We start from the raw sequence: 26944 nt of genomic DNA on the forward strand, positions 1-26944 counted from the left end.
TTTATTTTATTTTTCACTTTTGCAGGTCACCCTATAATATACATTCCCGAGGCAGCTAACACTGTAAAAATAAAATAAAAGCTACAACAATAAAATGGATTTATTCAATAAAATGTGATGAAGCGCTAAAACAACCTGAAGTTAAAATCAAGAACAGGGCAGAGAAGAAAACATCAGTGCTAAAAATAGATTTAAGAGCTAACAGCAGGCATTAAAAGATTTAAAAGTCCTGGGGAAATAAAAATACATCTGCCTGGCACCAAAAATACATTAGAATAGACACCAGGTGAATCCTTCTGAGGAGTACTTCCTCAGGCAGGGTGCCGCCACTGAAAAGGCCCTTTCAACAGCAGTGACGCTTTGCCCCTCACTTGATGGATCACCCAACAGAAGGCATCGGCTGATGTTCTCAAGGTGTAGGTAGATGAATGTGAAAAGAAGCAGTCATAGAATATAAGAATAATAAGAATAAGAATAATAAGAATAAATAATTTTGTACCCTGCCCATCTGGCTGGGTTTCCCCAGCCACTCTGGGCGGCTTCCAACAAAGATTAAAAATATACTAAAATGTCACACATTAAAAACTTCCCTAAACAGGAATCATAGAGTTGGAAGGGACCAGAAAGGCCATCTGGTCCTGCAGTGGGGGACCAGATACAATGCAGGAATCTTTAGCTCAATGTGGGGCTAGAATCTATGACCCTGACATTAAGAGTGTCATGCTCTACCAACTGAGCCCTTCAGGTACACGGTTGCAAGCCATGAGGAGACTTGAAGGAACACTTTGTATTGGGCCCAGAAATGGACAGGAAGCCAGATAAAAGCACTCACATAGCCAGTTCCAGTTTGCATATTCTGAACCAACTGAGCTTTTTCAAAGGGAGCTGCATATTACCAGGTCATGGATAACTGAATTCCTCTCTGTCTGTGGGTTTTTTTTACTCATTTGCCTTCACTATTGAGTTTTGCCCCTCTCCTTTAGTCATTTTTTGATTAACCAAAATGAAAATTGAAACCTTTCCCGCCCCCTTGCTTGGTGCATCTCCTTCTTTGTGTTCTTGAACATTTCTTTGTCCAGTTTTGCAGGAGCTATATTATCAATCCTGAAAGCTAGGATTGGAAGTTCTGGAAATCTTATTGTAATCAAACCACCTGCTTGGCATTAGGGCTTGTAATCGGGGTATGCTGGGTTTGCCCATTTTTACTTCATCCCCATCTCTATCACCCCCGCCAAGTATCCTGCCATTTTCCGAGGACAAACTGAAAGCTATCAGTAAGAGGTTTGGAAGAAGGGAGCAATGGATTGGGGGGGGGGGGGGGAGAAGCAGAAAACCTTGATTAGAAAGTATAATTTAATAGAATGTGTATTGAACCAAATGTATTGATTAATGTGGAGGATATAGTACTTATATTGATTCAAACTAGAGATTTAGTACTAAAAGCTGTAAGCCAAAAAGCTGTTGCAGATTGCTACAAAAGTCAGTTTAATGCTGTCCTTGAGAATGCCTTCACAAAGAAATTCTTCTAATGTTTGAGGAGTAGGTAGAATGCTGTATATGTCAGTTTGATCCCGGAGGGTTTTATTTTGTACTCTAATAGCTGTTACGAGCCTACATTATATCCAAGGAGTAATTTTCCTTAGGGTTGCCTGGCTCGCTTTGTGTCAATATTCTAGCATTTTAAGTCACGTACAGTATATGCTTCTGGGAACAGCGCAGGAGCCAGCCAGACTCATAATGGTCTGCATTCATTAATAAAGGCAGAAGCTTCTGTCCCTCCATTGCCCACTACAGGGATGCCTCCCTGGTCTTTTGGGACCTGTACAGACACATTTAAAGAAAGCTTTGTTTTGAGTGGGCAGGAGATGAAATGCAGGACTTGGAGGCATTTCCTAAGTCAGCTCTATGCCCGAGCACAGAGCTGACCTTAATGGGTCAGAGAAGAATGCAGGTCAAAAGACTTATTATCCAGCCGGTTGGAAACCAATTGCTTTTGGTGTGTGTGTGTGCGTGTGTGTGTGTTTTTAAAAAAGTGGTGCTTAAAGGTTAGTAATGTAGAAATCTGTTTTACAACCTGAAACTGTATTGGAATGCCGTGGGCTTACAGAAAAGGGGGAGAAAGCAGCAACGGGGCTTAGTTTTTAAATGTAGATTTCCCATCAATTTTAAAATGTTAGTATACCATAATTAGTTAATCAGTGATGATTGATTACTGGTGTTCACTTTCTTGAATTAAGGAAAGAGAAAAACATGCTGCTGTGATTCTGACACCATCTGTTGAACAATAATGTCCCCATTTAATCTTTCTATTTCTTTATTTGTAATCTGCTTTTCAGAAACAATTGCATTCATTTCATTCAGCTTCGAAATGTCTCATTTAAATTGAATGCAACAGCACTTCACGTTTGGGATTCTAATGGGGTATTGGAATAAGGGGGAGTTTTTTTCATGGTAGATTTTTTTCCCCCTAGCACTCTGTTTCTCTTTCTCAGATTGCTTTCTGTAAGAATTTAGTTCAGGTAAATACAACAGGGTGGAGAGGAGACTTCAAACAGTTGCTGGGGGAAAAAACCCTGCTTTTTCACTGTTGCAGTGAAAGCTGTGGAACTCAGCGACAAAACACAAGACCGTTTCCCAAGTTCACTGAAATGGACACAGCCCAAGTGTTTGAAGCACCAAGCTGCCAATTGTGGATTTAACATCAGTTTCTGAAACCTAAAGGGTTGAATAGATTATCATATGAATGTTAAGTTCCACTGATATCACAGAGCAAGTGCCCATGGAAAGTTAGTATTTTAGAATCTGTGGCACGTGACATATGCTGACATCACATTGTTCCGTGGAATGCAAGGATCCTTGAACTCTATGGCTTCATTTTTGTTGTTAGGAAATAATTAAAAACAAAAACAAAACCCTAACTTTCTATTATTGTATTTTTGTCATTGCCCCTCAAATTCTGCATACAGCATGCTTTTGCAAAGCAAGATTACGTGTGTGTGTTTGTGTGACAAAAGACAAAGCACGAAAGACATTAATTCCGATCCTGGAAAAGAATATAAATTCTAATCCAGTTTTCTTCTTCAAACTGACAAAATCTACAAAAAAGCTGAAAGAGCTCCCAGTATCAAACTTTCTCAGCAATATACAACACAGATATATAAATACTGAGGTAATAGGATTGAGATTTCAAAAATTTGCTGAATTTTATATCTTATTTAGATGAGAATTTTTGCTTTGCCCTTTTAATGCACACGCATCACTCAGGGTGCCTTAGAGTGGCAACATGGGCAATAATAATAGAGTGGCAATATGGGAAGGAGAATGAACTCGGGGAAATTACTTAGTACTGCATGCTTTCTAGAAGATCAATTTTAAAAAACATCTGCCTCAAATATACTGTATGTCCTGTAAAGGGCAAATTCCATTCTCAGAGTTACACAGAAGCTCTTAACTCTAATATTGGTTCTCCCTGTGCACTGAAAACTCCCATGTTCATGTCAACAGGAGCTCCATCTTTCGATTTCCCCACTTGTGTTAGCTCCTATTGTCATGGAAGTGGGAGTCCAGAGCACATGGAAAGAGGAGGATATCAGAGCTCAGATCTGCTGGGTGGATAATAGAGGAAAATTTTGTCCTAAATTTTTAAACATAACCTTCTTTATATAAAAAAACACCCTTAAACCAAAACCTCCAGCAGTTCATAACTGGGATTAATGGTTGCAATTTTCAGTCGCTTATACATGGTGTCTCCAGTAGACAACTTTTTTGTTTTTTTGTTTTGTTTATGGCAGAATATAATGTAGCTCTCTGTGGGATTAAAGAATTTTTCTCCTTCCCTTACCTCTTTCCTCCCATCTTTCACCTTTTTGTCTCATAAATGTTATATCTGCACTATACTCAAAAACAGCCTTTCTCCCTAGGCAGGTATTTCTTTCTAGTCCATTGATGCTCTAAAAAAATGCAAAGAGGTTGCACATCCTTGTAGTCTCAAGTATTTAGGGAGGCTGCTCAAGGTACATGTTTGTGTCTTTGCTTAATTAGCAATTTTTCTCGCTGTTGCTTCTATCTGAGTTTCTGTCTCCATGTTCTCTTGAGAATCTTGTTGTGCAGCAGGCCATATTAGCTATGGAGCACCACAGCAGGGCCCAGCAGAGAGTAATCCCATGGTTTCTTTTATATCTTCCACATTAATGCCTCCATGCTCTTTTTTTTAAATGAAAAATAATTGTGATTTGGAACATCGGAGGGTGCCTTATAATGGGCCATAAACCCATTTTGCTCAATATTGTCTACACTGACTGGCAGTAGCCCTCCAGGATTTCAGACAGGGGGTGTGCCCAGCCCGACTCGGAGGTGCCAGGGATTGAGTTTGTGCATGCAAAGCAGATGATCTACCCCTATGCCACACCCCTTCCCCCTTTGAGTGCTGATCAGACATCCAGTCCAATGCTCTGCAATGCAGGAATCTCAACTAAAGCATCATGGCCATCCAACCTCTGCTTAAAAACCTTCAAGGAAGGAAAGTTCACTACCTCTCATGGTAGTATGTTCCACTGTTGAACAGCTCTTAACCATCAGAAATTTCTTCCTGATGTTTATTGGGAATCTCCTTTCTTGTGGCCTACTAAGATGCCTAGATCCTGTTCACATATATTACTGTTAAGCCAGGTGCCCAACATCTTATATTTGTGCAGCAGGTTCCTCTTGCCTAAGTGTCCCTGTTGAAATTCATTTTGTTAGTTTGGGCCAAGATCTCCAAGCTGTTAAGGTCATATTGAATACTGATTCCATCTTCTGTGGCATTGGCTGCCACTCCCAGTTTGGTGCCACTTGCAAATTGCATGAGCATCCCCTCAATTCCTGCATCCAAGTTATTTATAAAAGCACTGAACATTAAGGGGCCCTGGACAGAACCCTGCGGTTCTGTCACTTTGTTCCAGGATGACGAGGAAGCATGCCCATAAGGCTTCGTTTCCAGACCCTTTATCACCTTGATCACCCTCCTCTGTACATGTTCCAGCTTGTTAATATACTTTTGAAGGCTACATAAACCTACATTATGGTGAGACTCTTGCTGCTCAGTTTTGCCATCAATGCAATGCAACAAACAAAAGTCTGCCCCGTTGCTTGGGCAGTACATTCCCATCACCTCATTCTATCCCATTCAGAGTGAGGGCAATCCAAGGAAGTTATTTACCAACATTAAACATTGTCAAGTAGTGAAATCTGATGGGCCCCACGGTGCCATGACCTGTGATTCCCAATTGGCCAGGATCATACAGTGGGGGGGGGGGGGAAGGCCTAAATATACACCGAAGCGGCAATATCATGGGTCTGGGAACAGGTAGGCGGGTGGTGGGGAAATAAGCCTAATGCAGGGGCAGGTTTCAGGTTTTTGTTCAATTTTGCATCCCTCAAAAATCCAGTTTTACCTAGAACATGTTCAAGTATGAAAATTCATTCAGTACAGCATTATATATTTATGCTTCAGAGAAAATTCTACTAAAGTATTATTCTGAACATGGTTGTTCCTCACATTGTCTTTAAGAAGATTATAACTCGAATGTTTGAGTCACCTGGACCTACCTGCATCGTAGGGACCACCGAACGATGTAAGATGTGAGCAGATTAATAGGATATCATCTGGCATATGGAAACACATACTCTGGTGTTGTCTTGGTCACATGGATTTGAACACATTTCAGACATTACCGTAACAAGTACATTTCTGTCACACTAAATCAGGAAAACTAATCTCTTAGTTATATTCAGTTTAAAGACAGGCGTTATTGGTCATAATAGCCACTATTTGCAGATCTTATCTGTCATTGTTTTACAGCATTTTGATACATGTCGACTGATGTGGGAAATGCTATGCATGAAATCAAATGGTCTTGGGTTTGCTTTTCTGCTTTTCAACCTTTTAGATTGTTAGTCAGCAGGCAGAACCCTTGTTGAGGTATTGCAGCGACTAGTACACTGTGCAACTCAGTCCTAAACATGGGTGAAATTCAGCCTTATGATACATTGGGTATATGCAACATGGGGAATAAAATCCACTCTCACAGTAAAACTATCCTCCCCACATGCTGCACACATACACCCTAAATCTATTCTGGGGGTTACCCCAACCCTCTAGAGCAAGTTGAGGGAGGAGTGGGTGAGAAATCCTATTGTGCAAGCAGGCCACTTTCCACACACTGAAGGCCCACCTTCAGTTCCCATACAGTTACTCCCATAAAGTTCAGTGGGATTTATTCCCTACTAAGTACCTGTAGGATGCTTGGGTGTAGCCTTAGGTGGTGTCACAAATATTGAGTCATATACGAATAAGTTCTGTCTTCCTTCAGGATTCTTCTCAAACTTTCGATTTGTCCTTAGACTCACTTGCCACGTACTACTGGCCTCTTGAAAAGATACCTAGGGAGACATCCACACAAAGAACTATTATACTAAGATTTGTCCTAGGCTCAGCTGCAACATACCAGTGGCCTTCTGAAAAGATACTTATGAAGATATTAACACAAAACAGCTAGCATACTAAAATTTGCCACCAGTGGATGGATCTGTAAGCATTCTCACAAAAGGAAGGCCCATGCCACATTCACTGGCAATCACCCCCAGATGTTTGCATGGTCTGTTGGTGTTTTCTGCATTATAGGCCCAAACCAACATATTCACAAATGGCCATTTCGGCAAGTACTGTCTTGGACTTTGACCTAATGTACTTTGAAGTGCATAAGATGAAGATTATAGAAATGATTCCAGTGTGCAATACAGTGGTACCTCGGGTTACATATACTTCAGGTTACAGACTCTGCTAACCCAGAAATAGTACCTCGGGTTAAGAACTTTGCTTCAGGATGAGGACAGAAATCGTACTCCAGCCGCACAGCAGCAGCAGGAGGCCCCATTAGCTAACGTGGTGCTTCAGGTTAAGAACAGTTTCAGCTTAAGAACGGAACTCCGGAACGAATTAAGTACTTAACCCGAGGTACCACTGTACAAAGCAACATCAAAGTGTGTATAATAGGCCTGTGTTCTTTTTGCACCCGTGCTTTGTTTCCTTGGCTGTACAATAACCACATATCTCCTTTTTTTCTTGCAGAATCATACAATGACCCAACATAGCAGTTAGTGCAAGGCCCAGTTCTTCAGGAACCGATTCTTTGCGGGACAAGAAAAAAAAAGGGAACATGTTTAACTCTTTGCACGAGACTTTCATTGTTAATGTATATTATTCAGAAACATTGTATTGTACCATAAAACTTGTATTATCAAAACTGTTGGATGTTCATGTGTTTGAACTTTTGAGCACCGGAGAGACTTCTTGTATATAAAGTGTTGCACATGTATTATGTTGTCTGATACTAAAATGGTCTTATAAAGACAAGTGGACTTGGGCCCTATTCAAGCAGGATTAAAAGAAGAATAACGTATAAAGGGAAAAAAGGCTTAAGACAAATGTTATTTTCAAGGAAGAAACAGGAGAGAAAAACTAATACATTAAAACCCTATTTGGCTTTCCTTTCATTCCAGCTTATGTCTACAATTTCTCTTTTGGTATACAAGCAAATGAATTCAAGAGTATTTTTATTGTTGAAGATACTTGCAAAAGTAAAAATAAATAAAAACGAACCGATTCTCTCCAAACTTGACCCCCCAGCTGAATATGGCCTGTATATATATTTGTAAGCCTTGCGATATGACAGATAGCATTACCATATATGCAATAGTTGTTATGTAGATTGTCAAAGAAACTTTTTTCCCCCCTGGATACCATTTGAAGCTTTTGAGTGTTCAAGACTTTTCCTTAATGACGTCACATGGCCAAATTTTTGAATCAGTTGAACTAACATGTATGTTACTGTTATTAATGTTTACTCTGCGGTCTGAACCTGGAGATTACTGGAATGGTTTTCCAAGAGGAAATAAATTCAGTTTACCATTACATTACAGCGTGGCTGTGCTTTTTGTCCCAGATACAAACAAACCTGCTCTCCTTTTGCAACTTAATTTTGACTCGTAAATAAACAAATTATTTTCCCCTTCACATCACACAGGATCCCAGAAATCAGGCTCTTACTGCATCTCAAGCTCTAGTTTAAATTTGTTATTGTTTAAGACGTATATTTCTTTAGAAAAATACCAGGATTGTCGTGGTAAGTGATCTGAATCCAGAGCTTGCAAATGTCAATCTCCTAAACCAGGGGTGGAGAACCTGTGGCCCTCTAGATATTGTTGGGAGTTGGTGGCTTGGGCTGATGGCAGTCCAACATGGACAATGGATGATGGGAGTTGTAGTCCAACAACATCGGCATTACTCATTCCTGTCCTGAACTTTGTGACTGCCATTTGTCCAGTTTTTTAAAAAGTCACTGACTCACTGAGGTCAGTGCATTTATTCCCCAGTAAGGATGGAAGAATCTGTCAAGTTCAGTTCTCTCAGTTGCTCATTCTCCAATCTTAAATTCGGTTTTCCATATTTTGCAGAAATTAAAAAAAACAACCACTTTTTTAATCCTCATCAACACTTTAGGACAAAGTTCACCTAAGAAACAGTTTTATAAACAGTATCTACTTTTTGCAAGCAATTTTTCCTATTATAATGCATTTTTGTGTAAGTTTAATTAAGACCATCATTTTCACGCATACTTTCCTCTGATATATATATATGCATTTTTGCAAACATTGGTTGGAGACCTGCATTGCAAAGTGCACATACTATTTTGGAAAGGGAGAGCTTGATAGATCTGGCTTTAACGGCATACTGAGTCGAATGTCTCCCCCATCCCTCCTGCCCAACAAGTATGCTTTGGATTGTAGCCTTTGCTTCCCCTTTTCAGTATTTCATGTTTCTATTTCAGCCTCAGACACTGTTGGAAGCTCGTGCGCTTAAATGATTATCTTATGAAGGGAGCGGTAGCCGGTTCTCCCCCCCCCCCCCAACCAGAGGTGGCAACCCTGTTAAATTCCAGCCACAGCATTGACATGGACTCCTCTACCCTCCAGTCCCTTGTCCTCACTGCTGACAGAGATGGCAGTAGAGGACGTGGCCAGAGAGAGCGCTTCAGTGAGCACTCCAGCCTTACATTTCCTGTGGGGGATTGTTCAAAGCCAGCCGAGAAGTGTTGCCGAAAACTGCATTAACCTGTTTGTCCCAAGTATGTGTAAAGGAAGAATGTACCATCAGGGTTTTGCTGTTGCTGCTGGTCCTCAGATATGCTGCTATGAATGTTCACCCTAAATCTATTCTCTGCGTTTGTTGCACAGTGTTTCTGGAATCCTTATGCAGTGGTTAGAGCTACACAATGTGGCACCACAAAGAGTTGCTGGCCTTTTCCTGTCAGGGTAGATTTTAAGTGTGATTTCCAGTTTGCTGAGTGTCACATTCTGAATCTCCACAGATGGGAGGGCTGGAAACAAAGTTTTCAAAATGCTTCTGCTTGCCAGAGATTTCAAGGAAAAAATGTGCCATGTTTCTTTCTCCAGCCTTGAGAATTTTAGGCATACGTTTGCCAAGAACAAAAAACAAAACAAAAAAAAGAATATGGGATTTTAAAAAGTAGTCTAAGAAAATCTCATTTGTGCTGACAAAAGGATAAACATGGGCAACTGTGCATACACTGCAAGTACAATGCCAGCTTCTATTTATAATAACTCAGACACCCATTCCGCTTTCATTTCCATTAATATGTTACTCATCTCTGCCAAATTGGATCCGATTATGCCTTCTTTCTTCATGGCAGATACCTTTTGCAAAAGTGCAGGCATTTATTTCAGCCTTCATGTGTGAAAGCGGGACATATTGGTTAAAACTGTAAATAGCATGTTTTTCGTCAAGTTCAAGTATGTTAGAAATATTACACCCCACTGTGTTTGTGCCACTGAGTTGAGACAGATGGTAGCTGGGAAAGATGCAATCTTATAATCAAAAGCTAAAATATGTCAAAAATATGTTAGCAAGCAAAACATAGCATATTACTTGCTTCTTATGTCATGACAGCTTGCAAAACACGCAAGGTTGTTGAATTTCTAGTTATGTAAATACAGTAACACAGTAAACACAGCAACAGCAAATGTGATGGTAGCTTTGTGCATCCATTAGTCCTGCCTTTCAGGGCTAGGGAATAGAAGTCTTCTGGTCACATTCAACTCCTGGCTTGAAGAGCGAGTCACTCATATCAAATGCCTGAATCCATTTACCTTTCTCATTAGTTCCCGGTTTCTCGGTGATACCCTAAAAAGCTGTTTAAAGAGATTATGAAAGACATTCAACCTTCCCAATGAGGATTGAGTCTTCCATGGGGGCTTATCAGAGCATTTAGCAAACAGAACAAGATTGGGGTATCAGTTTGCAGAACCAGGAGGTGGGGAGGAGGGAGAAATACAGAGACTCCGTATGAATGTGCTTAGTCTCTGGCATGCTAGCTTCCCCAGTGGGCCACTGAAGCTAAAATGAGCCACCCTAATGAGAAGGGGGAAAGTAAAATTGTGCCAGCATCAAGGAGACCAGGGGGAGGGGAAGAACAGGAGACATACATGCTGGATGCAAAGCAGGCCACAGGTTTATTGAACGAGAATGCCTGTTACTTGGCATAAAGAGTGGAAAGGCTAAGCAGAAGTCACTGCTCACAGGCTGTACTATTCAACCAGATTGCTAAATAAGCTTGTGAAGATAGGAGGAGCGAATGAGGTGGACTTTGTTGGGGTGCCCCCTGGTCCCCATAGTGGCTTAGCTGCTGCATAAGCCCCTTAAGGGAATTTACAAGGAGTTAACTCTCAGTTTTTCCAAACCATAGGCCCAGACACAAGCTAGGGACATAGGAAGTTGTGTTATACTGAGTCAGACCATCTAGTTTAGTTTTGCTTAGTTAGTTAGTTAGTTAGTTAGTTAGTTAGTTAGTTAGGTAGTTAGGTAGTTAGTTAATAATATAATAATATATCCCACCCATCTGGCTGAGTTGCCCCAGGTACTCTGGGCAGCTTCTAACACATATAAAAACATAAAGCATCAAACGTTAATAGTAACAATCTAATCCAATAAAAAAGTCAAACTAACTTTAAAATAAACAACCTATATCAAATAAAGCTATATTCAATCATCTATTAGAATCTAATAGTAATAGTTTGCACCAAGGAGGAGCAGCCTTTGGTCTTTCAAATTTCAGTGGGGCCATTCAAGCCTCACCTTACAATATTCTCCTTTATATACCTGCCAACACTAAGATTTCACTTCATGCCTCTGACAAAATGGGCCACAAAAGTCCAAAAAAAATCCACAAAGCTTGTGTCATAAAAAAATTTTTTTAGTATTTTAGGTACCACACAATTGTTGACCATTTCTGCCATGAGAGACTAACACGGCTACCCTCTGCAAATACTTATTGACTCTTTAAAAGTGCTAGAACATTCTCCACTCAACTATAATCCTGTCACAAGGAATGTACTTGTCCTTTTGCTTTTATCCTCTCTGAGACACTGTCCTCAAGAAAGACTAGAAAGAGCTGTACCTTATATACCAACATATGACCCTCTATTTATATGAAGAATTAACAATTACTTCACACCTTGATTGAATACTTCCTTATTTAGATGTCACAACAGATTTTCGCAGCCTTCAGAGGGAAAGCTTTAGAAATGTTAATATTGTGACAGGCAAGACACCTAAAAGCAAATGACTCATAATTGGCGACAATTAGAAATAACTTGGTATGAAAACAGACTATTACTTGCCACAGTGTGCTGGGGCTGGGAGGGTGAGCTTGCATCTCAGGTAATGCGAAGGACTCCATGGAAAGATCTTGGCCACACAAACAAGAATATAACATTGATTCCACTCTAATGCATTCCTTCATACATTACTGCTCAATTATCGTTCAAGGGGCCTTTACGCTTTACTGGCAAATGGAACATTCTCTCTGCGATGTTCCTTTCACTGAGTTGCCGGGATAATGGAAGATGAGCAAACAAAATCAGGCATGTTATCCTTCTACTCATAATGGGCACAAGCTTATTTATTCAAATGGTCTAAACATTCCATTGAACCTGAAGTCTGAATAAACCAACATACAATGTACGTAAGATTACTTAGAAACAGTCTTATATGGATGAGATAGAGCTGATTCCAAATGAGAAAACTCAGACAATTAAGGTTCAAATCGTAAAGACTTTATGATAAGTGTGCAGTTTCAGTGGATTTGCAAGACCACTGTCTGGAATCCTATGACATTTATAGGAAAGTATTTCATAGACGGATGCTGTGCATGTTCCTAAATTTAGAGCACAATTCTAGGCCAGTTTACTCAGAAGTCACCTGTGCTCAATGGGAATTACTCCAAGTGTGCATAGAATTGTAGCCTTAGTGCCTTAGGCAACCATTAAATAGTTAGTAAAAAAGATAATAGGACAAGATTCCACCTTTATGTTTCTTTCATGATGCCAAGATTTCAACTTTACTGTTAATCTTACTTAGACAGACACACGCACACACACACACACCCCAAAAGTCAAAATTCTTATTTTGATATCAATTCTTCATTTGTCCAAAATGCTTGTGATCTCATTTGCTATGATCAGCAATTTCCTACATCACTGAAGTTCTTCTACTGGATCCCTCAATATGATTTTAAATCAAAGAAATACAGTAATTATTCAGTGACTGCAAAGAACTCTGTTTCATAGGATACATTTTTACAGGACTTTTAAATATAATTTATGAATATTTGCAAGCATAATAATTGTCTTTTCTGCTGACATTTTCAAAGCGACACTGTGATTTGTTGGGTCTCCAGAGAGTCTGAGTACAAAACTGATAATTATATTAAATATACATAGACAATAAAGAGTGTGTTTACATAACTATGCCCATAAATATCTGATTGAACAGTCATTGTTCTCAAACCCCTTTTAAGCAGCTCTCTGAGGAATCCAGTTCTAATGACATGATGGTTTAAAAGATGTTGCTCAGTCTTGTTCCATATTTAATTAACTTTCCTTTTTTAAACTTGTGATGATGGAGACAATAACAAATAGCTCTGAAAAGAGAGATGGCTTTGAAACATGAGTGAGAACTTGTCGTGCTTTGTACACCATACGCCAAAGGAAATTTGTATGGAAGAGCAGGCGGCATGAGCCTGCCAAACTCTGTGGGGAGTCAATTACTAGATCATGTGATAGAAATAATAATGATAATAATAATAATAGTAGTAGTAGTAGTAGTAGTAGTAGTAGTAGTAGTAGTAGTAGCATTACAATATTAAATACCAAAATGAAGAACGTAACACTAGGGTGTGGGTAGAAAGATTCAAAAGATATGTAGTACCCACTTGGAACTTCTCTTGGGTCATCTTTGAAATGCCTCCTATTTATTTCAATGGATCTTGCAGAAGGAATGTGTCACTCGTTTCAACATCAGGTGGTTACAGGGAGTGTTACAAATTCAGAGTATTTTTTGCTGAGATTGTGTGTAAATAAGATCAGAGAGGCATGCACAGCAAGGGAGAGGTTGCTGTCAGATCTGTGTACTGCTAGCCTTTGTGACCTGGAGGCTGTCAGAGAATAGACAATGAAGGTATGTTATCCCTGTCTGGGTATGATTGCAGATGAGGGCCACCTGCTGAAGCTGGTTACAAAGTACTCCATGCCACAGAGGCCACTTATACCTCCAGCTGCAGAAGTAGATCCAGACATGCCTCAAATTGTGCAGCTGCGCCTTTAAGGGGAGGTGCAACCTCTTCCAGAAGAGGTTGAACCCCAGTCATCTCATCTAGGGAACCACCCACTAACAGTGCCTCAGTCTTATCTGGATTTGCTTTCATTCAGTCCCTTACTGAAGCCAGACACTGATCCTGCACATCCAATGCCTCACCTGCAGATGCCACACATCTATTTCTCCTTTACACCAGCATATTGATGACACTAGACACCAGTTCTTTGGAAGACTCAATCAGCGGTTTCATACAGATGTTGAACAGCAAGGGGAATAAGCTCGACCCTTGTGGAACCCCACATCAAAAGCTCCACAGTATTCGCCAAGCACCACTCTCTGGAGTTGGCCATCTAAAAATGAATGGAATCACTGCAAAGCAGTGGTGCCTGGTTTCAATTCAGAAAACTGTTCTAGGAGGATACTCTGGTCAATGTTCTAGGAGGATACTCTGGTGGCAAGCTACCGAGAGGGGAAAAAGAATCAACACGGTCACACTCCCTTGCCTCTCTCCTAACCAAAACAGTTTCTGTTCCAAATCCCAGTTAAATTGTGCCTAGAAAATCAGCCTCATCTAAGAGAGCCTGAAGCTGGTTAGTAACTTACCAGTTCAAGAACCTTGCCCAAGAAAGGGACATTCACAACTGGATGATAGTCATCTAAACATTTCAGCTCCAGGGAGGATTTATTAAGAAGTAGCCTTCCCATCACCACCACCTTCAGGCATGCAGTGACCACTTCCTCTGACAAAGAAGCATGAATCACATCCCTGATCCAAGCGGCCATCTCCTTGCTAGTTTTTATCAACTACAAGATCAAGGGTCCAGAGAACATGTGCACATCTGCACCAATTCAAGAGCCTTGTCCAAGTCCTCGAGCCATACCAATCGAAATTCATCCAATGAAACAGGAGTAGACAGTGTTCTAGATACCTCTTGAGATTCACCTGCTGTACAAGCAGAGTGAAGTAGTTTCTATGTTGTTTCACTTTCAATTGATGGTAATAATGAACAGTTTGGAAAGGTTTGTAGGTTTTATGCAAGGCTTTTCCCCCCGGCCAGAACTGTTCTGTCACCTTTCAGGTAGGTGCCATTGCCATTATAAGAGAACAAGGGAGGTGTTCATGGTGAGTTCTGGCACCTCTTTTTCTAGAAAAATAGCCCTGGTTTTATGTATTGTAATGTTGTTGATTAATGTTGCTGATTTATGTTTTGTTGTAATGTATTGTTATGTAATGTTGCTGATTTATGTATTGTAATGTTGCTGTTTAACCCATGTGGGTGGCGCTGTGGGTTAAACCACAGAGCCTAGGACTTGCCGATCAGAAGGTCGGCGGTTCGAATCCCCGCGACGGGGTGAGCTCCTGTTGCTCAGTCCCAGCTCCTGCAAACCTAGCAGTTTGAAAGCACATCAAAGTGCAAGTAGATAAATAGGTATTGCTCCGGCAGGAAGGTAAACGGCGTTTGCATACGCTGCTCTGGTTTGCCAGAAGCGGCTTAGTCATGCTGGCCACATGACCCGGAAGCTGTACGCCAGGTCCCTCGGCCAATAACGCGAAATGACCGCCGCAACCCCAGAGTCGGTCACGACTGGACCTAATGGTCAGGGGTCCCTTTACCTTTACCTAATGTTGCTGATCTCTAGGAATGCTAGAAAATGTGGAATTAGTCAGAAAGCTAGCTAGAAACTATTCTGAGAACAACATTACTAATTGTCACCATGCTTGGGGGATTTTTATGTCTAAGGCTGTACTCTTATACTAAAGGAAAATCTCAACGCAAGAACAGAAAACCAACCCAATCCTAGGAAAGCACAAATGAACAGGAGGCACTAGATGCCCGATACATTAGGGGAGAATCGTTGCTAAAGATGCGTCCCCAAAGAAGGATGTGTTTGAAAACACACTTGCCAAGGAATCAGTCTTATTTTAAGGGCTTTTTTTCTCCAGTCCTATACATATACAGTGGTGCCTCATTCTTAATTCATTCTGGAGGTCCGTTCTTAACCTGAAACTGTTCTTAACCTGAGGTACCACTTTAGCTAATGGTACCCCCTGCTGCCACCACACAATTTCTGTTCTCATCCTGAAGCAAAGTTTTTAATCCGAGGTACTATTTCTGGGTTACCGGAGTCTATAACCTGAAGCATCTGTAACCCGAGGTACCACTGTACACATAAACAAGTAAAGCTTGTGCTGTCCAAGTAAGTCATTGTAGACTCAGTGAAAATGACTAATATTGGATGGCTATCACCCTTAAGTTTTATGAGGCCTTGGCTAGTCAATGCCAGAACACCTTAACATTTATATTACAGATTTGGGTCACTCAGCTATGTTTGTGAGGACCCAAGGTTTTGTTTACTGACCAATATTTTATTTCCTGAGCTATATTTATTTGGAAAAACCCCACAGCACTGTGATATTAAACAGCCAGTAAATACCTGTGTTTGGCCTATTCGCAGTAGCGTTTGTTTTGTCTGAATCTCAGGTTTTTGCCCAACATGTAATTTATTGTGTTTCTGCCTCCTGTGTGTCCATTGCGAAGTCATTTGTTTCCTGTTTCTCCTTGGGGAATTCATCACTTGCTCATTTTGCCCAGCATTTATATGAGCCATGTTGTCTCTTGTCCTTAGTGTCACACATATATTGATGACTTTCATATTGACTGTGTTCAAAGCCTTGTGCATCCCCCATCGAAAAGTTCACGATACTTTGCACCAGTGTCATCTCTGCTCCCGTTATTGGTCTGCCTGACTGCAAATGCACTTAAGAATTAGTTTTATTAATATGTCCAGGGAAGCAATTCCATCAGCAGCCCCCTTCCCTGTTGGTCTATGTTGCAGAAAATATATAAGTTTTCCTTGAAAAAAGCGTGCCAGTCCTAGAAACAATCATGTTTGCCGTTGGTGTCCACAGATAGCTTATTGTGATTAAGAAAAGAAGGGGCTGCTCAGGAATGCAAGGAGCTGCTTCATCACCAAAGACGATGCGCTCCGCCTTGCTCAAAGGATGCTTGCTGAAATCTCATGAGGAAGGAGAGCTCAAAATCACTTGTCACTTCAAAAAAAAAAAAAATTGCCCATGAAGAATTGAAACGTGTGGATTATTTGGACAAAACATAGTTCTGTGTGCCTCATTTTGTCTGTATCATTGCTGTAATTCTTAAAAACTTTATTCTTTTTTTAAAAAAGAAAAAGTATTTCAATTTAGCTATCCCAAGAATTCCAGTGTGGTATAGTGGTTAAGAGCGGTAGACTCGTAATCTGGTGAACCGCGTTTGCATCTCCGCACCTCCACATGCAGCTGCTGGGTGACCTTGGGCCAGTCACACTTCTTTGAAGTCTCTCAGCCCCACTCACCTCACAGAGTGTTTGTTGTGGGGGAGGAAGGGAATGAATGTTAGCCACTTTGAGACTCCTTTGGGTAGTGATAAAGCGGGATATCAAATCCAAACTCCTCCTCCTCCTCCTCCTCCTCCTCCTCCTCCTCCTCCTCCTCTTCTTCTTCTTCTTCTTCTTCTTCTTCTTCTTCTTCTTCAGGCAGGGACCAGCAGCTTTCAACATTTTTTTAGTAATGCTTTTGGCCCATTGAAAATGTCTCCACATGCAAAGCACTTCCTGAGGGTTGCCACTGCAAACACGAACTTGTGCTTCCCCATGGAATCCGAGTGTCGGAAGAGAACACTAGTATACCTGCCCACCAAAATGTTGCTATAGAATATCTGAGAAGGCTGCTTTATAGCTGGGGGCGGGGGAGAGAGAGAATAAAGATCTAGAAGGGATGGTTGCTCCCTTCATGGCCTGCTTGAGAGCATCCCAGAGACACCTGCCCAGCCACTGCTGTAAACAAGATGCTGTATTAGACTGGACCCAACCAGATAATTCTTAAATTCTGAATTCCATTATTAATCTTTAATAGCAGATATTCTGGGGGCTTATATCTATTATATCTTAAGCCACTTTTGAGAGCTATGTTCTCATGAAGTGATGTTTTATGAAAGGAGAGACAAAAAAATAGTCACAGCACAACAAATGTACAGAATAATACAAGAAGTTGCTTTGGAGACAAAGGCTATTTATACCAGCTGGAAAGATGAAGTTCTAAAAGACTCACCTAAATGCTACAGTTGAAAATAATCCATAATCCATAGTTTTGGGACCACCACCAAGAAGATCCTGTTTCTTGCACATGCCAACCAAACTGAACGTAACAGAAGCAGATATGCTGCAGATACAGGATTACTTTTCTTAAAGTGGTAATTAAGATTTCTCCTTCATCTATCTGTAAATGGAGGATTGACTTAACAAATCAATCCTGTATAAACTAGTATTCGGTGACCAGACAACATCAGATGATTGGCTCTGTAGTAGTCTGGGATGAAGCTCACTAAAAGAGCTTTAATAATTGGCAGACAAGAAGTAAAGGTTAGGTTCAAGTGCTAACAAAATATTTCCCGAGGAAGACTCTGGTGAGGAACATACCAATGCAAGAGTCACAACCAGAAAAAGCAGCATACCCATTACTAAAGCAAATTTATTTGAGTTGTGAGCCATAGCTCATAGTCAGCCTTTGAAAACTTTGGGAGTAAAGTAAAAAAAAGTCTCCAGAAATCATTAGATGAGAAAGGGGGGAAATGGCATAAAAGAAGACCAAGCATTCAGAGCCAGCTGTAAGCAATGTAAGATCGGGCCCCAAAGAGGAAATGGACTGGAGCAAGAATACAGCCAAGGACGAGATGAAAGGAGAAGGCCAGTTACAAGAGAAGAGATATTACGAGGTTCTTCCAAGACTCTTGATTTAGGTGACACCCTGGCTTTTATTTTGCTAAGAATTTTCATGCACAATCCCAGTGCAACCACCAACTGAGATCTTCCAAAGTGTCTGAATATAGAAATGTGGAACTCAGCTGCCTGCCTTGGTTCCCTGCCTATCAGCTTCCTACAGGAACGAAAGTGTTCATGCAAAAAAGGGTTTTAGCCAATTTCAACAGGGAAGTCTTGATCAAACCACTTCTCTACCACCACTCTCAAATGATGAAAAGAGGAACCAGATATTTGCATATGCCTCTATACACAGCATCAAGATGGAACTTGTTTTCTTCCTGTTTGGGGAATAATGTTAACCCAATAAATATACTAGGAATTAATTCAACATACTCAGCTATGGTTGCAAAGATCTGGGTAGCAACTAGCAAGCAACTCATCTAGTTGCTCAACAAGACTCCAGAGCAGCGCTATGGGACCTGTGGCCCTCCAGATGTTGTTGGACAACAGCTCCCATCTTCCCTGACTACTGGTAATGCTGACTGATATTGATGGGCGTCAGAGTACAACCACCTCTGAGGATGGTACAGGTTTCCCATCCCTCTTCTAAAAGTAAAATAAAAAGTTATTTGAAGAGTAGCTGGCAAGAAATGAAAACTTGTACATTTGTAAGTTTGTATGGGCAGCCTTGGGACGCAGGTGGCGCTGAGGGTTAACCACAGAGCCTAGGACTTGCCGATCAGAAGGTCGGCGGTTCGAATCCCCACGATGGGGTGAGCTCCCGTTGTCCGGTCCCTGCTCCTGCCAACCTAGCAGTTCGAAAGCACGTCAAAGTGCAAGTAGATAAATACGTACTGCTCTGGAGGGAAGGTAAACGGCTTTTCTGTGCGCTGCTCTGGTTCGCCAGAAGCGGCTTAGTCATGCTGGCCACATGACCCAGAAGCTGTATGCCGGCTCTCTCGGCCAATAAAGCAAGATGAGTGCCGCAACCCCAGAGTCGGCCACAACTGGACCTAATGGTCAGGGGTCCCTTTACCTTTACCTTATGGGCAGCCTTACACACAACGGATTTCAGTGCAATATTCAAGTGTCCATTTCAGCTCCCAAATAGCCCTGAGGAATTGAAGCATATAAACCTCAGGGCTATGCAACTGGACCAACCTGGGCACTTTTTACAAGCAAAGTGAAAGTTCACCGAAACCAACAACAACACAACAGATTCCACTGCAGTGGGCTTTGATTCGGCATTCTATTGTGAATGCCATCCACTGACTCGCATGAGCAAGATTGTACACTGCATCGTTGATTGTTCTATGCCCCTGTGCTGGAGTGTTATATGTTTAAATAATTTGAAGTTAATTAAGAGTATTGGCTTGGAACTAAATCAGGAAACTTACACATCTGTGCTCGCATCCTGGAACAGAGGTGTCTTAAAAAGTGCCGCAAGCAATGTACTTTAGTTTATACCCTATTTAAAAGTGTGTGAGTGTGTGTGTGTGTGTGTGTGTGTTTCCTTTGCTTAATGGGCAGGGATATAGCTTTAAGAAAACTTATTTGAGTTCTAATTCATGCTTTTAAAAACCCATTACAATTAAATTTTTATCTAAAAATTCCTATTTTCTGGGAGATCTTGTCCACTGTTCCAAATATTAAAACCTCAAACGTTAGGTGAATAAAATGTGGGATGCCAATTGACAACAGCTTGAGTTCCCTCTAAATCTCCAGTGCCTTCAGCATGATATTTTAGCTTTGTATTAAAATTGGCTTCACTGGAGTCCTCTCAGGGTAGGTGGACGATTTCTTACCCTTTGTTTGAATCAGACATGTTATGATTTAAATCCACACTGCAAATTGACTTTGATCACACCTTTCAGATGCCTTTCCCCTACGCAACTTACTGATGTCAGCACCCGCCAGAGATTTGGCTAAAACAAGCAAAAAATATCCAGTTTGAGTTTGTAAATATTAGGCAAATTCATATTTAACATGGGATAAATAAATACCGTATAACACATGTCATGTTTCCGTAATTTCTTGGAAAATGTATAATTACTTTAATAAACTAATGAGAATAGTTGCAGTCTGTACAATGGATCTTTAAACCCATAGCAATCACTGTGATATAACACCATATAAGAATGGTGCAGATTCAACATCTGACTAATAATAATAATAACAATAATTTTATTATTTGTCTCCCACCCATCTGGTTGGGTCCCCCCCCCCCCAGCCACTCTAGTACATAAGTACATATTAGCAAGAATAAAATTAATAATAATAGTTCTCTGTAATATTTATTGTCATTCCTATTACAAATATAATGGAAATTATTAAGCCATTGCTGTAGGATAATTTTAACTCATGCAACAGCTTGATAAGGATGGTACATCTCCATGTTTGCATTTTCCAAAATACACTGACTCCCATGATTAAGGAACACCAATTGAAAGTGGTCTAGGAATATACAATCACCTTCTCTACCTCTGTGTTCTATGTATTCCTCTAACATTAACCTTCTATTCCAACCCAGAATCTTCAATTCTGTTGCTTGTTTATTTTTATTAATTAGAGTGATTTATACCCCACCTTTCAAACAAGTTCTCTGGAGGGCTTATAAAGTTGGAAACTACAATAAAAATGCAACAAGCCAATACAAAAATGCATGCAAAACCCCACCACTGCCTTGCTCTCACCTCATTTCTCTAGATGCCTGCCTCAACACAGTGAAATGCCTTCCATCTCAACATCTCTTTGCCTTTATCTGTCTCAATGTAGGAATATTAAAAACACAGGTCCGCCACCCACCATAAGAATATAAGAACATGAGAAGAGCCCGGTTGCATCAGGCCAAAGTCCAGACCCTGTTTTCACAAAGGCCCACAAGCAAGAGCTGATGGCCACTTTCCAAGGCTAAACCCCCTTGATTAGCTCTGCCTGTTCCCTTCTTTTTGGCTTCTTTTCCTTCAGTTGCAGCCTGTGAGAGCAGGACCCGTTTTCCATTTCCATGACTGATTGCTACAGGAGCAATATCAACAACATTAGGCAGGCACCCTCAATACACTGTTTTAGATGTCTGCTAAAAACTTTTTTGATTTCAAAAAAACCTCTCCAAGTATATAAACTAGAATTGGGGCTTTTACATTTTGTTGGTTTTACATGCGTATTATTGATAATTATTTTATATACACCACTTAGAGCTTTTTTCTTTTTCGTTTTCAAGCAGTTCACAAACTTTCCCAAAGAAAAAACAAAACAACAAAACTTGATCATTGTATCTTATTGCACTGGCTCCAAGGGATGGGAGAAGAGGGCATGGTATTGCAATGGTTCCACTCTTGCCTGCAGGGTCAGTTTTTTTCTGCTCCACCCCCTGGAAGATGGTCCATGAGGTCCTGTTCTGCCCCCCAGTGCTATCCAACATCTAAACAAAGTTACTGGGCAAGTTCTTTAGGAGTGCCATGCCACCAATATGCAGCTGGCACTGTTCCATTTTTCTCCTTGTCATTGGAGCGGTGTCTGGCTGCCACGATGGGATGGATGAGGGTGGATAAATTGGAACTGCATCCCAATAAGACAGAGATGCTGTAGTTTGGTGGTTCCTGGGTCCAGGAATTAGGAAGAGAGCCTGCTCTCAATGGGATTTTGCTTGTTCCTTGCAGGAACAAGGAGGTGTGTAGTCTGGGGATCCTCAGTGAGAACACCTTGTTACTGGAGACACACAGGTATATTCAACAGGACAGAGTTGTCTTCTCCAGCTCCAGCTGCTCCTGTACAGGAATAGCTTGGCCACAGTGCTGCAAACACTGATAATAGCTCATCTGGGTTACTCAGATGCTTAGGGCTGCCCTTGAAGACAACTCAGAAATTGCAGCTGGTGCAAAATGCACCAGCCAGCTTGTCTTTTGAGCAGAAACAGGTTGATAATACTCATATTCTTGGAAGATGAAGGGAGAGAGATTAAACCTGACATTTGCGTGGGAGGAGGAGTGAATCATCCCTTTGCCCACACAGGTAAACTTTAGGTAAACCTATTACCTGACACTCTAGGAAGAGGACACAGGAATGAGTGTGTGCTGGTGAAACCAAACAATCCTTGTCTTAGTCTTGCACTTCTCTTCATTTTCCCTTTCCAGCCCACAGCTATTCCAGACAGAGGAGAGAAGGTAGATACTAGAGGTGGTCTTCAGTGCTAGTCCTACTCAGAGTAGATTCATTGGAGTTAATGGGCATGGCTAATTAAGGTTCATGAATTTCAATGGGTCCACTCAGAGTAGGACTTAATTGAATAGAACCCTAGGTCCCTATCGCCCCACAATCAGACTGACCCACAGGAAAATTAGTTGCCGTCCACCCAGGCGCTCAACTCAAAATCCACAGGTATTCATCTTTCATTTCCATTGAAGCTCTCTTTGGATGCTGCTTGGTTATATCCCATTGGGAGATTGCTGTTTTACAGGATTGTTTCTAGGTCTGCGGTTTTAATGCTGCTTATTGCCATTGCCACAACATTGCAGAATAAGATTCCAACTTGCAATAAACCATTTCTGGATTCCTTCCAGCAGTGAGCAACAACAAAAGATGGAATAGGAGGAAAGAGCCAGTGCTGATCTGGCGGCAGCCAGTGGTCCCTCAGTGGCAGTGATCTGACTAGTATTTGATGTAAGGATGAAATATGGCATTTCCAAAAATAACCCTTAAGAACTCCCTTGGTGGCTGTTAAGAAGGCACAATAGAACTCTGCAGAGATCTGTCCATTCCCCCAACATAGGATATGCAGAGCCACATCTATATTTTTCATTCTAAATGTCCCCATGCCTGCTTACAGTTTAGTGCCACATACTGGTTCACTGCAATGCTAAATATCCAAATAACCAAGGAGGCAGCCAAAGGATTTAGCTAATCAGATCAATGTTTGCTTGTAGGGAAATTTTCCATAATGATAGTCTGTACAATGGGAAAGGGCTACATGCAATTACACAAGGGTTCAGGTCCAGAGCTGGTCAAGAAAGTAGGGGTGAGGATGAGATCATCTACACCAGTGGTTCTCAAACTATGCCCTTTGTGGGACAGAATCTATGCCATTTAGTTGAAAGGTGGCCTACCATCCTTCAATGGATTCATTTCAATTGAAGATTAGGCTTCTTATGCATTTGAAGCTTCTGCCCCTCAAATTTTCATAACTTACAGTGTTTGCTAAAATTTACCTCATGAGTATGAATGATACTCGAGTTGCAGAACCTTTCCAGAGACAATTTGTTTTTCTTATGCAAAATGTAATTGTGCGTAAAGTAGTTTTAGTTTGGTTGAATTTTATGAGAATGTAATGTTTTCATGGGATCAAAAATTCAAGTGCTTATGAAAACTCAAGCAGAACAGAACAGAGCAGAGATGTTATGATTTGGTGGTGCTGTTGTGGAAGGGATTCATCAATCTGTCCACTTACTCTGTTTGCATAAAGGAAGATTTTCATAAAGGGCCTCTAAACTTAACCTTTCATAGCATGGCTTGAACACATAGGTGGGTGATGATATGCTTTAGTTATATACAAGATGCCACATGCATAAAGAAAACCCTACATTAAAAAAATTACATCTTCATCAAGTTCTAGGAAGACTTTGACAAAATGCCTAACCTCTACCTTAGCCTTGGTAATGAAATCAATATGTACTAATCAGGCCAGGCTGCCAAAAAAGGGCACTTCCTTGTCCTCCTCATCACTATTGAGAAAACAAAGCAAGACAAACAGATCTTCACTGAGCTTTAATTGTGAATAGAAATGCACCCTGAGATGGCAGTCTGGAATCACCCACCCAATTTACTGATGGGTAAATGCCTGAAAACAGGTTTGCCAATGAAACTAGTTTACTTACCCCAATCACTGACTATAAAAACAAGATGCTGGTAGCTCATAAACAGAAGTGTAAACCAGCAGGAAAGCAGAGTTTCTTCTTTACTTTAAGCACTGGAGTTGGCAAGGAGACAAATTGACACTGGGGAACGAAAGCAATTCCTGGTTCCTTTACAGTCCACCAATTTGTTAGCATTCAGTTCAGAAAGAATCAGACATGTTCAGGAGGTGCACGCATGGAAATCGTCAAATGCAATAGGGCAAGTTAAGCTTGCTGCCATACGTGGGGATCTATGAACTGAGGCTTTGGGCTTTTATGATCTAGGAAAACTGATTGCGCAGAGAGCTTGTTCTGATTAGCAATTTGCTCAGCTATATCAAATATATAATGGTTCCTACATGCCTATGGAGAGTGCTAGTGAGTAATTCTAGTTTCTATGAAACAAACATATACAACCTTTATAGATGCCTGTTTGGGACCCTTTGGCTCAATACAGATGTGATGCTCTCTCTTGCTCTTCATCATAGTTAAGTGGCTAGAAGTGGATCATGGAAACATGTATAGTGGTACCTCAGGTTACAAACGCTTCGGGTTACAAACATCAGGTTACAAACTCCACTAACCTGGAAGCAGTACCTCTGGTTGCGAACTTTGCCCCAGGATGAGAACAGAAATCGCGCACCAGCGGCGCGGTGGCAGCGGGAGGTCCAATTAGCAAGAATGGTTTTGGGTGAAGAACGGACCTCTGGAATGAATTAAGTTCATAATCCAAGGTACCACTGTACTCTGTCCCAAGCCCCTCTATCATACAAATTTCTCCCCCCTATCTTAACAGCATTAATTATGGCAGAGCATTACATCTGCAGTAATAGCTACAAATGTTTTAGAATAATCAGGGTTAGTTTAACAGGGTCTGAGGCTTGTTTGGAATCTCTGTTAAAGCTGATCCTGGCTAAGGTGAATCCCTTACAATGCAGTGATTCATCTGCACTGGCTCCAATCCTGCTCAGCAATGGCAAGAAAAGGGACAGTTTGCCTGGGCCCACTCCCAATTAGGGAGCCCTAGTCAAGAGTACAATGGTGGTGAATTGGGCTTTACATATTTATTTATTTTATATTACTTTGATTTCCAGCGCAGTTTGCAACATACCCATGCAACAACGTTTATGAAATTTGCAACAACTGCCCTGAGCTCCTTTGAGAAGACAGGTGGGATATAAATGCAATCAAATATACAGGCAGACAGATTTATTTATTACTTCATAAAATTTATACACTGCTTGACTGAGGATGACTGCAATGTGTTATATGTAAGGCTGCCCCTGAAGACAGTTTGGAAACTTCAACTAGTGCAGAATTCAGCGGCCAGGTTGCTCACCAGAGCAAGACGGTTTGAGCATATTACACTGATCCTGGTCCAGCTGCACTGGCTACTGATTAGCTTCCGGGTCCAATTCAAAGTGCTAGTTTTGACCTATAGAACCTTAAATGGCTCAGGACCGCAATAACTCAAGGACCACCTGGACCCTGAGATCATCTGAGGCCCTCCTTCATGTGCCTCCTCCTTGAGAGGTCCGGAGGGTGGCAACACGAGAATGGGCCTTCTCTGCAGTGGGTCCCCGTCTGTGGAATGCTCTCCGCAGGGAAGATCACATGGAGCCTTCATTATACACCTTTAGGCACCAGGCAAAAAGGTTCCTTTTTAACCAGGCCTTTCGCTGACCTAATCAGCATCCTATACCCTTTAAAATGTGGATCTTTTTTTGGGTGGAGTGTTATTGGATTATTGTTTTTATTTTGATTTTATATATTGTAATCTTTCTTGTGAACCTCCTTGAGACCTCTGGGCATAGGGCAGTATATAAATTTAATGAATGAATGAATGAATGAATGAGGATTGAGGTTTTTTTGTTTTGTTTTTGTTTTGCAGAAACCACCTCCAAGTAGTTTACAAAAAAAAGATAGATGTTAAAAGGAGCAACTGTAATGAAGCACGTAAAATTTACAAGCTTGGGAAAACAATAACCTGGCCCCTAAAAAAATATTGGCACCAGCCTCCCTTGGGACAGAATTCCACAAGGCAAGTAGAATACTTGTGGAGGCCCCCTGGTCCCTTGCCACTCACACGTCTCATTCGGTGGCATTGGCAGGAACACTCAGAGGAGAGCACCTGACGACAATCTTTATGTATAGGGAGGCTGATGTGAGGTACCAAGTCACGTTAGGATTTTAAATAAATGTTTCAAACATATTGGGCTTTTTTTAAAAAAAAAAGTTGGCTTGGGCAAGAAGAGAAGTAATATAATACACCGGACCATTATTAACAGAGTGACCGGATAATATTTACACTTTGGAAGCTCTGATCTTTAATGCACTAATTAAAACTCTTTTCAAAGTTTTGAAGCGGAAAGGGAAATGAAAAGAAAGCTCCTTGTTTCTGAGTGTGTCAAGGATCAAAGTCCTCTTTTCTAAATATAAAACCGTTATTCCCGCTTACCCAGTGCAGGTTCCAGTAACAGCAGCTGGAAGAGTCATGGCAGATCTGCATCTCTGAGCACCTCCACATCAACGCCATCTCCCATCACCTCTACTAGGCTCTTGTTTGCATCAGCCTCCACCATCGGTG

General features: G+C 41.1%; 1 protein-coding gene and 1 long non-coding RNA gene across 13 annotated transcripts in view; one reads left to right on the forward strand and one right to left on the reverse strand.

The window, feature by feature from the left end:
- The window catches only part of ZNF521 (zinc finger protein 521), a 298917-nt gene extending 290966 nt beyond the window's left edge, over positions 1–7951 (forward strand). For all 12 annotated transcript variants that reach the window (XM_028737138.2, XM_028737136.2, XM_028737137.2 and 9 more), the window contains one exon: positions 7109–7951. In XM_028737138.2, coding sequence (XP_028592971.1) covers positions 7109–7138 — 30 coding nt within the window. In that variant the 3' untranslated portion in view covers positions 7139–7951. The remainder of the gene's footprint in view (positions 1–7108) is intronic.
- LOC114600676 (uncharacterized) overlaps positions 5994–26944 on the reverse strand; it is a 110792-nt gene continuing 89841 nt past the window's right edge. The window contains exon 7 of the long non-coding RNA XR_003707621.2: positions 5994–6420. This is a non-coding gene — a long non-coding RNA (uncharacterized LOC114600676). The remainder of the gene's footprint in view (positions 6421–26944) is intronic.

The sequence above is a fragment of the Podarcis muralis genome, chromosome 8, assembly GCF_964188315.1.
Source record: "Podarcis muralis chromosome 8, rPodMur119.hap1.1, whole genome shotgun sequence".
Taxonomy (NCBI): domain Eukaryota; kingdom Metazoa; phylum Chordata; class Lepidosauria; order Squamata; family Lacertidae; genus Podarcis; species Podarcis muralis.